The sequence below is a fragment of the Rhyacophila brunnea genome, unplaced genomic scaffold (assembly GCF_057557595.1).
Source record: "Rhyacophila brunnea isolate RB1 unplaced genomic scaffold, BYU_Rbru_1.0 scaffold_23, whole genome shotgun sequence".
NCBI lineage: Eukaryota > Metazoa > Arthropoda > Insecta > Trichoptera > Rhyacophilidae > Rhyacophila > Rhyacophila brunnea.
This window is the reverse complement of record NW_028232893.1, coordinates 12,508,491-12,521,624: the sequence shown is the minus strand read 5'-3', so window position 1 is coordinate 12,521,624 and position 13,134 is coordinate 12,508,491. Positions and strand designations below refer to the sequence as shown.

The window sequence follows — 13,134 nt, the reverse complement described above, 5'->3', positions numbered from 1 at the left end:
TTTTGTAATGAGATCATGTGTGAAATAGTCCGTTTTTGTGAATAAAGTCAATTCAAATGGCAACAATTATTGCTTTATTAATATCCTACTACTGTATGCTGTGAAAAATCAGTTAGTGTGATGCACTTCGTAAAAAAACAAATATCGAAGCCAGTTGACAGATGTAAACATAGAAGCATCCATGCGGTTCGCATTGGAAAAAGGGAGTATTGAGGAATTTCCATTTGCACTATTTTTAAATAAATAGACATGTACTAACATGTTCAAATGTCTTTTATTAAATGGACCTGTCTATAAATAAATTGATCCATTTTTTAGTAAATTAAATTTAGCTTTAATTTTTTCAATCACAACATATATGAATTTTGGTGCGGCCACCAGACGTTCCCATAGAACTGTCAATGTTAATTGTGCAGCCACAGTTAAATTTCTCATGAGAACCACTGATCTAGAGTAAGGACCCAATGGTTTGAGTGAATGAGTGAATCTGTTCTCCACTTGGGACCGAAAACGGTAAAATAGAGGTGTGGTTTTAAAACTTTCTGAGTTCTAGTTCTATCTAGGTTGTTAAGCTGAAAGGTCATAGGGACATTTTGATGAAAATGAATTGTTTATTAGATTAGGTTGTTTAAAATGTCATCTTTAGCATTCAAAAAAAACATCAGCAAGAGTTATTCTCTGACGAAGTTACCACAATTTTTGGTTAGTAAAAATGTATGATCTGATCGATAAAATTATTGTTTTAATTGCAAATCGTCACTTAATTTGCCGCAGCACTCTCAATATGAATCTCTTTAGTTATAGTCCAAATTTTTTGTTTGGTTTTTTACGCAGTTTTAACAGCTGTTTTGGATAGTGACGATTTGATAGATGTTTATTCTTTTACAGCTGATGGATTTGGACAATGAAAAGTTGGTAATAACGGCTCTGAAGTGTGTCATCGACATTCTCTGCATCCACGGAGTCAAGATGTTCAACATCACACCGGAAACCACCGATAAGGACAAAGAAGCCATCGTGGAGAGTGAAGACGATGAGGAGTGCCTCTTCGACACGGACAAATCTAAACGCAAATCCATGATGCTCGACAAAAGCAAAAACAATAAGAGTGCTAAAAATCAAACGACGACGAAAGACGACAGTGATTCTGATGGTATGTGTTAATCTATAGGCCGGTATTAGACTCGATAGATCTTTTAAGAATAACTTATAAAATCTATTACAGTCTAATAGTTTATATCGATAATTAATCCCTCACTCCCACCTGGCCGATCCCATATATATACGTTATAGCGTATTTTGTTAGGGAAATTTTTGACAACTTAAAGTCGGAATCTTCCATTGGTGGCGCGTGGTAGGATGAAAAAGAGTTACATATTTTTATTTAATAAACGTTTTTTTCATTTAAAATTAGTATTATAAGTAGGTAGATATTCTAAAATAGCAGTTTAAAATGAAAAAAAAAAACATTATCATCTTGTTCCGATATTACATAAATACAAATTTAAGGGAACACTTTAATGTATAGACATAATTAAAAATTAGGAAACATTAAAAATGATTAAAAATGTTACAATTTTTCATTGTTCAGTAAAAATAATTCTTTTATAAGTCGATAAAATGTAAATAAGTGAGTCAAATAATCTGTCACCGCGCTGAGCTTGTAGCATCACCACTTGAACTTGAATGTGAAAGGTATTTGTTATACTTATAAAGTAACTAAGTTATTATGTGTAATAAATTATAAAACATTTCACAGTACCTACACATTGATAACATACAAGTGCGGTTTGTGAATGGCGCCATTGAAAAATGCTCCAAAATATAATAATTTACATGGTTTATCGTCGCGCATTACTTGTTTATATTTTGTGTCATAACACTCGTAACTGACTAAGTGATAATAGCTATTGAAAAAATATTAAAACATTTTTAAGACACATTTTAAGTTCTTATAATTCTTTTGGTTGTTTTACATTTTTCATATTTCATAACATGAATATTGTGATTTTTATGAACATGACAGTACAGTATATGGTCATCTCTTTCCGATAAGAAAACTCATGGCAAACTGTGCTACGGTGAAATATAATATGTACAATTTACATGTAACCATAAAATAACCCCTAAAAATTGGGTTATGTAATGAATACATAAAAAATATTTAATTTTTATATAAACATTTATTATCTATCCTTCATATTATATTGTTTCATTCATAACGTGTTTGTTATGAAAACAAGTGTTTCGAAAACTTGTTGTGTTTCACTCATGTAGTTGAATTTGAATTGAATTGAATCATTTCTAAAATAAAGATGTGCGTAGTGATATATTAATAATTTAATAGGTAATTTAAATACGTCACGGAAAGTCCCTGGTGGTGTTTATGGTTACTTCCTACAATATCTACTTCTCTTTCAGTCGAGGAAGAAAACAAAACAGTGACCCCTGCCTCCGCCCACGACACGATAATCGAACTATTCCTGCGGCTGATCAACAGCGAGGTACGGATTAATGGCATTTTGATGAGTTTATGTTTTTGTCACAATGCCGCGGAGTATCTGTCATGTGCCCGACATGTGCAAACAAAGCGACGCGACTGAAAGGTCTGTATGTATCATAAACAATTCTACGAAAGCGAAATGAAAAATATTCAACAAAAACGGTCAATCGGGATAATATTTGTGACGGGACCATAATATTTAGACGATAGATCGAGGAAAACGATAAATCGGGGATCGGTTAATGCGGGATTACTTAACATTGTTCTTATGGGTGTTTGGAGGGATCTGTATGGGAAAATGATTTATGCGAGAACGGTAGATCGGGGTTTCACTGTACAATAAAAATAAAATCACTGCATTGGGCTGATATATAATCCACTTGAGAATTACTAAAATTTTGAAATTATGTCGCCAGATGTCTTTGGACTGAATTTTGGATTATTTCAATTCTCTGGTATCTTTTTTTACAGTGTGCAGAATACAGGGCTGTTGTAGTCGAAGGCTTGTGTCGACTGCTCATGGCGGGCCGGCTCACTTCGTCGAATCTCATCAGCAGACTTCTCCTGCTTTGGTTCAATCCGGCTACTGGTAAATATACACTTTGCTTATGTTTAGTTTCAGATAAAATATACACACCTTCTTCCAGAACTTCGAATCAACAACTACCTCTTTGAGTGTGTTAGTAGTTTGGTGTATTTCCGTTCCCTGGTAAGTGAGGAAATAAAACGGAGAGTCACATCAGTGAACGCGTGCTACTTTGGTCTACAAAATTAGGTCTCACAGCCTCTCCTGTCGTAAAAAAATTTTGATGCACAAGACGCTGATCCGACTAATACTGACCTATGGGTCGGAATGTTGGAAGGTGCAGTGTACGATATAATATGGCAGTGGCGAAGGATGGAGGTAGGCTGTTAAGATTCGCCATAAATAGTGCTTGCTAAACTTTGTCAGTCATACGCATCTGTTTTCATTGAAATAACACTACAATTTAGAGATGGTGTTAGTTAGATTTTAAAATTCAATTAAACCTTGCAAAAACCAAGCCATAATAGGATAATAGTCAAAAAATACTCGTCTATCTATAAAATATCCAAAATTATGCAATTAAATCATACCATAACTTTGGATATTTTATAGATAGAATATTTTTGTGATACGAATATCACAATCACAAAATTAAAGAAAGGTGTGATCTTCCTGTAAATGCAAGCATGAAACCATAATTGGGTCATGAAGTTACCTGTTATTCCAAAGCGCATCCGTCACTACAACGAAAGGCCTCGCAGCACCAAACTAGCAACTGAAATTATTATTAAAAGGAATTCTCACGGGAGAAGGCATGTAGAATCCAGAGCCAAGAATAAATATAATAACTAGGGCGCCACCTGTTCTATGAAACAGAAACAGATAAAACAAAAAGACAAGTGTGAACTGGATAAATAAGAAGACGAATTAATAATTCAATAGTAATTGGTTGAGCAATTGTGGACTGTAATTTTGGTGAAGGATGTTGGGAATTCCGGATATAAGGGAGGAGATGATGAGCAAGCAGGCACTGACCTTTTGTTGTGATGAGGGCTGGCGCGCACTGGCATGGTGGCATCATACACTCACGCACTTGACACGTGGGTTAATTGCACTGATGATAATGTTTGTTAATGAATAATGATGATGTTAGTGATAAAGATGATTAGCCACCTTGTGTCGGTAACACGACTTAAGTTAAGGTGTCGATTTGTGTTCTATTGAGTTCTTTCGAGACGATCGTCGCACTTTATCAAGTGCACGCGTTTGTCGTTGGCGAATAACTGCCCGTCATTTAATCACCGTTGTAGGATGACCCGTGATTGTCATGCCAGGTTGACGAGAATGATTAAGGATGGGATTGGGGATTACAATCGGCCTAACCAGTAATATATTATAACAAAGGAGAATAACGACATTACAATAAATTAACAAATAATGACATGAGGCTCGATCGGCGCAAATTGAACATTGAAATACGGTAATTGTGAGTTAAAGTTAACGCAGCCAAATTAAAAGGAAAAAATACCAAAAAAGATTGGTGGACCAATAGATAAATAAAATAAAATAAATAAAAGAAGAACGATAATAATTGCACATGGCAGGGCGTCCGCCGGCCAGGATCTCCAGTTTGACTCACATCCATCCTCTTCGTGGTCTGAACTGTGAGACTTCTGCTACAGGACGTCAGATTACTGTGGCGGTCGGTACGGTACCAAGAGAACTACTTCCTTCACAAACAGCGGTTTTTTCATCTTCGCGCCGGTTCTTCGAAAAGTGTCCTCTACTCCTCGGCTTAGCGCTTGTCAAAATAGGCCATAGAGTTCAGTAGTGTTGCCCGTCCAAATCGACAGAATAAAGTTAGTTATGCTGTATTTTTAAACATGACATGTTTCAGTCAATTTTATTTTTTCTAAGAAGAAGTGAAGCGACTGACAGGGTGTGTATTCTTTCCCAAATTTACAGAAGAAGAAGATTTCCTGAGGCAGTTGCTGGGGACATTTTTCCCACTGTTTGCTGCAAACATTGAAGGATCCCAGGAGCAACTGGAAGCTGCCTTTCTCCCGACCATCGCCACACTGGCCAATGCGCCGCTCAACAGTCCTCTCGCAGAAGTCGAACCGGAAGCCGTTCTCAAGTTTATGATTGGACTCACGCTGCCTACTGTCTCACCCGGGGTAGGTGTATCTTAATTATGAAATCTATGATATATCTTAATTAAAACATGTTTTTATTCATTGACTAGATAAATAATACACAATATTCAATAATGCAACGTTCTTTATTGAACACCAGCGATCACGAATGACATTGTACGTGTGAAATACGGAGAAAAAAGTAGACTGATAGAGTATACGTTTTATAACTTTGCAGTTTGTTTGCACCTTTTACTGCACTGAGACGCCTCTTTGCCTGATTACCTCTCATAAAATTAGATCAAATGATATTCACTTATATTAATATATGTAGTAATAAATAAATAAATAGATGATATATGTAATAACATATTTTTAGAATATATTAGATCATTTTCATCCTAGAGCCGGAGTGCAAAGTTATGAAGGGTATACTCTACATACCATAAAGAAATACTCTACCTGCCTTATATCATGTCATATTGAAAGCGTGTAATTTTTGTTTCTTTTGAGGTATCGATAACCGAGATGAAAATCTATCAGATTGGTAGTGGCTGGTTTAGGGACGTGAAACACACCCATGATAATTTTTTTAATAAAAAGTAAAATTACATGCTTTAACTAAAAATATATATTATTGAGGATAGTAGCGATAACGCATGATAATGTTACTTGTTTATTGTTTTGTGTACAAGTACATATCTGTTTGGATGGTTATGTTGTTTGTAATTTTTTCAGTTCCGGTGTATTTCAGTACATTTAATACCCGCATTTACATTTTTCTTTCCCGTGATTTACGTCGGAAATATTCAAAATATGCTAGTTACGCGTGCTTGAAATTGATTGGGCCGTGACATTCGAACGGCGTAAGGTGTTTGGAGGGAAAACTCCGTCTCTTTAGAACGGCGCACGGTGATTGGTCGGCGAGCGACGCTGTGATTGGCCCGAGTTCGGCGCCTGCCGTTCTGATGAAGAAGAGGTTGATATTCCAACAAAAGAAGAAGCAATGAGGTTCATCGAGGGTTTAAAAACCTACTTTACAAGCTTTGCTGATATTCAAGATGACACTTTTAAATGTTTATATAGTCTTGAAAGAGAATTACATAACAAAAAAACAAAAATGCAACAAACTAATATACATGATTTTTTTAATAAAAATTAAAAAAATTTTCAATAAACATTTAAATTGAATGTTGTTTTTTAATAAAATGTTATTTTTTTAGAAACATAAAATTTAAATGTTCTTTTTTTCAATACCCCACTTTTACATTTTCCCTCCAATTAGGTTTTTTTTTTCAGTCCCTTAAAAAACGTAAAATAGGGGTTATACTGTAGTCTATAAATGTTGTGCATGATACATCAATAATGATCCACTAGTTTTTGAGTTATAACCAAACAAACGGACAGACAGACACTCCAATTTTATTAATTAAGTATATATACATAATTTGAAACAACCGGCGGCCACATACATATCTATTTATAAAGATCCTAAAAAAAATTGTACCACCCACATCGCAACATGGTTAGTGAGCTTTACCAATTAAACTACCGATACCATCTTTATGTATTGTTCATTGAATAAATAAAATAGTCGTGAATGTGGGACACGTCCACAATAAAACTGCATGGGAAAATGAGCACAACATGCATGCGATCAGTATATTTGTTTAAAAATTAAGATCATTTGATTTTTACCACAGTTGTCGTCTGATTATTGCGGTGAACATGCCCCAATTTTGTGCATTCTTGAAAAACAAACTAACTATTTTGTTAGTGTTGTATTGGTCTGAAATGTTCACCTATTGATTCCTCTTGGGTCAGTTTCCAGATGGAAATGTAAAAAAAAATCATGGGTGTTGTCAATTTACTTTCTGAGATAATTGGCATAAACGCCAACAAAGAAATTATCACCACTGCAATGTGTAACAACAAAACGGTGCCCGCATTGCCCATACCCGGATTCAGCTATGGCATAATCGTGTTCTAGCCGACTATTTCGTGTACTTTCCATGATACATCTTCAGTCAATAGTATCAATGCATATATGAAATTATGAAGTCTGCTTCAAACATGACGTCTATTTAATAAGGTCATGTTTTAATTTACAGGCGCAAAGTGTGCACGCAAATCTGTGCGTACAGATAGTGAACGCACTTGACAGGGGCTGCGAACTGGAGGCACCGCTCTATTGTAGAGCTCTCTCTCTCCTCGCCGTGCCACGAACACCAGCCCTCTGTAGGGACCTGCTCCGTTCTGCTACTGCCCTCCTAGATGTATGTCTAATATCAAATTACTATCTTTATTAACCTTATCACTGCCAGCCAATTTTTACTAGGTGGACACTTGTAGGCCAGCTATTTTTGGAATAAAATAAAACAAATAATGAAATAGGAACGGAATGATAAATATTTGTGAAAACTTAGCAACACAACATGTTTATCAAGTTTATCGTGAATATTTTCACACTAAAATTATAAATATTGTATAGAAAATATACACAGAATGTTTATTCAGAAGTTATGACATTTACAAGAACCTGCGAATATATTCGTCCGTGGCCTGACGCGACATACATGCTTTGGCGAGTTAATTCGTCCGTGGCACGGATCAGGCTATGGAAAGCCCATCCAATTACGTTCAAAACCAATCATAGGAAAATTAAAATTTTGGCCGCCATCCTATTTTATCTGTCAAATCTGCACAGAGAACCTATAGGTATTCAAGTTTTGGATAATGTAGCATTTGTGTAATATTATCGGTGTAACTGGTTTTTTTTGGTATTTTTGAAGATTTGACGTTGTAGTGATTTCTGACTGACACCGTTTCTAGAAGGCACAGTTATTACACGCTCCCCTAGAGAGGAAATAATAACGGTAACATTAATTAAACTTAAAGTTGTGCGCAGTAGAAGAAATTGCAGTCTGCACAATTTAAAAGTTATGTTGTTCCACTATAATATGTAATAGGTGTAGTCCGAAATCTTTGGTGAAAATAATATACCATTATACCACCTGATCAATCCATGTGGCTTTTGCGACTGAGAGAATCTTATAATGGTTTTCAATTCAATAAAATTATCCTGATATTTTCAGATTTACACTGAGAAAACCCTATGCCGGCACATAGTAAGATTCCAGGCTACCCTTTCGATAACATTGGAGAATCTGGAGCAGCGGGCTTCTGCAGCAAACCCAGCCATGGAAACCCTTTCCGAGCGAACTGAACCCAGCGTATTAGATTCTTCACAATCCGGTAATTCATATTTTCGTGTTGATACTATGGCACAGATATTTTTCTCAAAGGGAAATATCCAGATAATCGATAACATGCGCACAGATTTAGCCCTTAAATCAATGACATTATTAATGGACAACGCACTCAATACAGTAGTTAGCAAGTAAATTCGCGCATAGCAACATTCGCACATGTATAGGTAGACTTGACGCAATTCCATTATGTGATATCACGCATCGGGAATTTATAGCAATATCACCTTTGTTGTAATGGCGTTAGAACAGTGTTTCTAGTGTCAATGTTCATTTGAGCGAACCCGTTCGAACCGAACCATTCGGCAGACCCGACAAAAAGCATCGGGAATTTATAGCAATATCACCTTTATTGTAATGGCGTTAGAACAGATAATGCCATTTGGCAGACCCGACAAAAAAGTGAGTGTCATTTTTTTTTCCAGATGCTTCGTCTATATTAATAGCATTGCCTTAAATGCATGATTTTCTACTTTTTAATAAAAAATATATACCCATATACAACAGATAGGTGTGATTACGGGAAAAATGATTTAAAAAATATTTAATAGTTTTTGTATATATTTTCATCAACAAACACTTTGTACTATAAATATGCTGTAATATTTTTTGAAATTATATACATAATCAATCAATCCACCTTATAGAATCCAGTAACATTTTTTTCCCGCTCAAAATCTATTACTTTTGTGGTTAAAACTGAATTTGAATATGGGCGTTAAAAAATAACCGCCAAAATTCACCCCATACATAATATATACCATCTCCGGCTCGCGTCGTGTGATTATAAATTATATTCAACAACCACAACTTACAATGACATATATCTGCAAAATTGAAATAATGATTCCTACTTTACCATTGGATATAGTATGTATGGTAAAATAGATTTCTGTTTTGCTCAAAATACCGAAACTAAAGTTTGTACTATGTATACGTAGTACTCTATGCATTTAAGGGTTAGAAGTAGTTATCCATATAACTATTATCTACTCTCTGTGCTAATGAAACAAGTTAATTGTCATAATAGCCCAGATGCAGAGATGTCACTTAAATTAACCTAACTTTAAACATACCACATTAGTGTAAAGTTAGATAAAGTTGACAGAAAATAAGTCATAGCTGGAGTGATGCTGAGCGAGAGAAAGCAATTGATGTAAGCAAAGTCGGGAATAGAAATCGTAATTAAATTCACCTCGTGTAATTTGTATAAATCACCTTATGAAGGCTCAGAGCAACCGTATACTGAATTTCGAGAACAGATGGATACTGGGTGTACAGTAGTATGACTTTGGAAGTAACAAGGAGATAAGAAAACGCATCAAGCAGCTTCTCATCACATGTGAGTGAAGAAACGATGTTGGACTTGCCTCGGTCACTTGCTGCTTGCGTTCGCCTGTTCTTCAAGCCAACCAAATTCCAGTGTCCTAGATGGCTAGCTGAAAAATACTATCCACATGTGTATACGGCAGAGCTAGATGATGCCGGCATGACCATTTAGTAATAGTAATGGATCATTTGAGAATGTGGCCTCATTTACAGAATGTTGTGTAGAGTTTATAATCGCATATTTTAATTCGTAAGTCAGTTTCCTCAATTTGGTCACCAGTCCACTTCTATTATTTTAATTGTCCTATCCTAAAAACCTCAATAAATTTTATAGTCAACTGGTAATACTAATATGTCCCGAAAAACTTTATTTAACCTGTTCGTGTATGCTTCTGAACTCATTTATCTTTACTCATTCCAATGAATTTATGACGTCGCTCCAATTGGCTATCTGAAGTTACCTTCGAACACTCAAAGTCTCTTTACGATTCCAGCTAGAGGGTCAGACGTTCCTCGGTGTAGCGATCCGCCCAAGGAAGACGAAGTGGTGTCTCTCAGCGACAGGTTGGAAGAAGTGGAGATTGAACCAGTGTCTTCTCCTTCCAAGTCCGAAGAGTCGGACAGTCCAAAGAACTCTGATAACGCTTTTGCGTCGCCCGTGAGAAAAATTCCTCGGCTAACAGGTATGAGAAATAATAATAGAATGAAGAAATACTACCTCGATCGTGGAATCATAAAAATACACTAAACACGAAGTTTATTACCAGAGAAGAAAGATTTTAAATTTGCGATGTTGTTTGTGCATCATCCATACCTTTATCATTTTATTATATTAATACTTTACCTACTGGAAATATCAACACAAAGCCAAATACCGAAAATATGTTTTATTAAAAATTATATAACTTTTGAACTTCGTAATAGTTATAAAAGTCATAAAATAAAACAGAATTTCAAATGTTAATAAAAAACATGTATTCCTATGTATTCCTCGAAAAATGTCATTTTATAACTATTTATGTACAATGACCCACATGCTGACTGCTTAACAACAAATTTGAGGTAAATATGGCTAGTAGAATGGTTACATATTCCACCTAGAATACAAAACAAACAAAATGGTAAGGTTTACATCTTTGAATTCTACATTTTACAAATACATGTTCCATTGATGACTCATTCGCTTGAGTGCTTTCTCTTACACTAACGCCTGAGTGTTCAGTGGGACAACAGCGGCGTACGCAATTCAAACGTATAACCGTGTGAAATGCCCAAAAAAAGATATTGTCTACGAACATTTCACACACGGTTATACGTTTGAGTTGCGCACGCCGTTGCCGCCCTGCCGAACTCCTTCCACTCAGGCCTTACGCTTAGATTTAAAGAGTACAGTTGGATGGGCAAAACGCGTGACATTAAAAAAAAATTGTCAAGTACTCCCCAAACACAACAGTCCATCATCTCATTATTTAAACATGTGAGATTTTTTTTAAATTGTACTTAATTTAATGTTAAATTAATCCTCTGATAAAAAAAAGTATTTTGTTTTTCTTTTAGCCGGCGATGTGGCAAAACGAGCTCTCATTAAAACTCCAAAGGTGACTCGGAAGAAATCGGCCGAAACTCCTACTAGGACACCATCGATGCCCACTCGAAGAAGCGCTCGAGCCACTCCTAGCGCCAAGTCTGCCACACCTGCAGTTCCTGCTGCCAATGCTAAGAAACCTACCAAAGGACAAGCAGCTAAAGCACTGCAGGATCAACTCAAAAAAGCTCCTTCTAATATTATTGGTAAGATGTGAATTGAAACGGTTGTGGGAAGATGGTAATAATGAATGGGTTGACCCCGCTTCTCTCGACATTCTACGACACGCAAAAAATGTGGCATTCTTAAATTGGTACAACTATCTGGGGCATCCAATGTTTTTGTAGTAGTTGTAGTAATGTTACAGCTTACAATAACTCCTAGGTGAACACCCTTAGTTATACCTGCAAGCCAGTTGTTTATCGCTACTTAAATTGCAGAGAGTCTGTGTATAGGGAATCTATCTGGAAAAGTGGTAATCCGCGTTTGATGTGACGAGAAGCTATAAGTAGTAGGCAAAGTAAATGTAGAAGTCACTGACTGGCATCTGCTAGATTTTCTTAACCCCACCCCTTACATTATGGAATTTTTTTCTAAATGAACCACCCAAACTATTTTTCTGTCGACAACGGATGGTGACGACATACCTTTAAGAATATCTTTATATTATGTGTCAGTATTATTTTCTATAAATTTTTCCAGAATAGTTACATCGGCTGGCCCATACATTAAAAGGTATCTCACGAGCTCTGAGGTTTTTGTTAAAGTATCATTACGTAGTAAATCAAAAAGTAGTTTTAAGAATGAAAGAAAATATGTTTCGACGAAAAACTAAATAACAATAAATCTAATTTTTTTAAATATATATTTTTCAGAAATCAAACAAACCAAAGGCAGAGCGAATGCTACAAATAAAAATACGAAAACGAAGAATCTTAAACAAAAAGCCAATACAACTTCTCAGTCTCCATCCTCATCCCCCGGTAACAGATCGACTAGGAGTTCACGCAGCTCCCAAGTATCGGAGACGAGCGATGATGAGACAATCATGCACACCATTCGCTATGACGATGAACAGGTAACTATGTTTGTGGATTTATTGTACATAATTGAAGCAAGACGCAAGTAACTATACAATCTTAAAACTATGTCTATATGTACATATTTTGTTTTGTATGTTACCAACTGTACATTTAGTTTATAATTTGCTGTACAAGTTATCTTTTAAAATAATTGTATTAGACTTGACATGGAGATGGCCATAGATCATAATCGTCCGTAATTTTGCACACAGGCCCCGACAGTGATGCGACGAGACCTATCAATACAGATAAACATCATTGTACGTCTGACAAAGAAGCAGTGATTTGTATTGACAGAAATATTAGCTACATTCATTATCACTAATATGCGAAAGCATAGTGTTCCAATTGTTTGAAGGATATTTGTTAACTTGAAATATCACTTCACTATGATCACTGTCATTAATTATCATTTTTGCTCTCTCGTGATCTGACTGACAAGCTCTCCGCAGTTGTGCGGCAATCATGTGTATTACTAGCTTGGAAGGCGGCTATAAGGGAGATAGGTATTAGTGACATTTTCGAGAATCAATAACGTTTAGGCTTGAATATTTTGTCAGTTGAGTTTTTGACGTTTCAAATGTTTCAACTACATATATATGGATTAAATCGCATCTGTACATGTGAGTGAATTCCAGTTTGTTGACATTTTTATGAATATGTTGGTGTCGAGGCAAATGGTAGTGTGCATTGTGCCATAATCAG

At 35.7% G+C, this 13,134-nt stretch overlaps 1 protein-coding gene across 2 annotated transcripts in view; it reads left to right on the top strand.

Annotated features, from left to right (window-relative positions):
- Cap-G (Chromosome associated protein G) overlaps positions 1 to 13,134 on the top strand; it is a 36,974-nt gene that overhangs the window by 19,280 nt on the left and 4,560 nt on the right. For both annotated transcript variants that reach the window (XR_015071139.1, XM_085950151.1), the window contains exons 13-21: positions 889 to 1,153; positions 2,422 to 2,504; positions 2,975 to 3,092; positions 4,995 to 5,206; positions 7,276 to 7,440; positions 8,260 to 8,419; positions 10,257 to 10,445; positions 11,320 to 11,553; positions 12,223 to 12,425. Coding sequence is in view for 1 of the 2 variants with exons in the window: in XM_085950151.1 (XP_085806277.1) it covers positions 889 to 1,153; positions 2,422 to 2,504; positions 2,975 to 3,092; positions 4,995 to 5,206; positions 7,276 to 7,440; positions 8,260 to 8,419; positions 10,257 to 10,445; positions 11,320 to 11,553; positions 12,223 to 12,425 (1,629 nt within the window). In the remaining variant the exon portion in view is untranslated. The remainder of the gene's footprint in view (positions 1 to 888; positions 1,154 to 2,421; positions 2,505 to 2,974; positions 3,093 to 4,994; positions 5,207 to 7,275; positions 7,441 to 8,259; positions 8,420 to 10,256; positions 10,446 to 11,319; positions 11,554 to 12,222; positions 12,426 to 13,134) is intronic.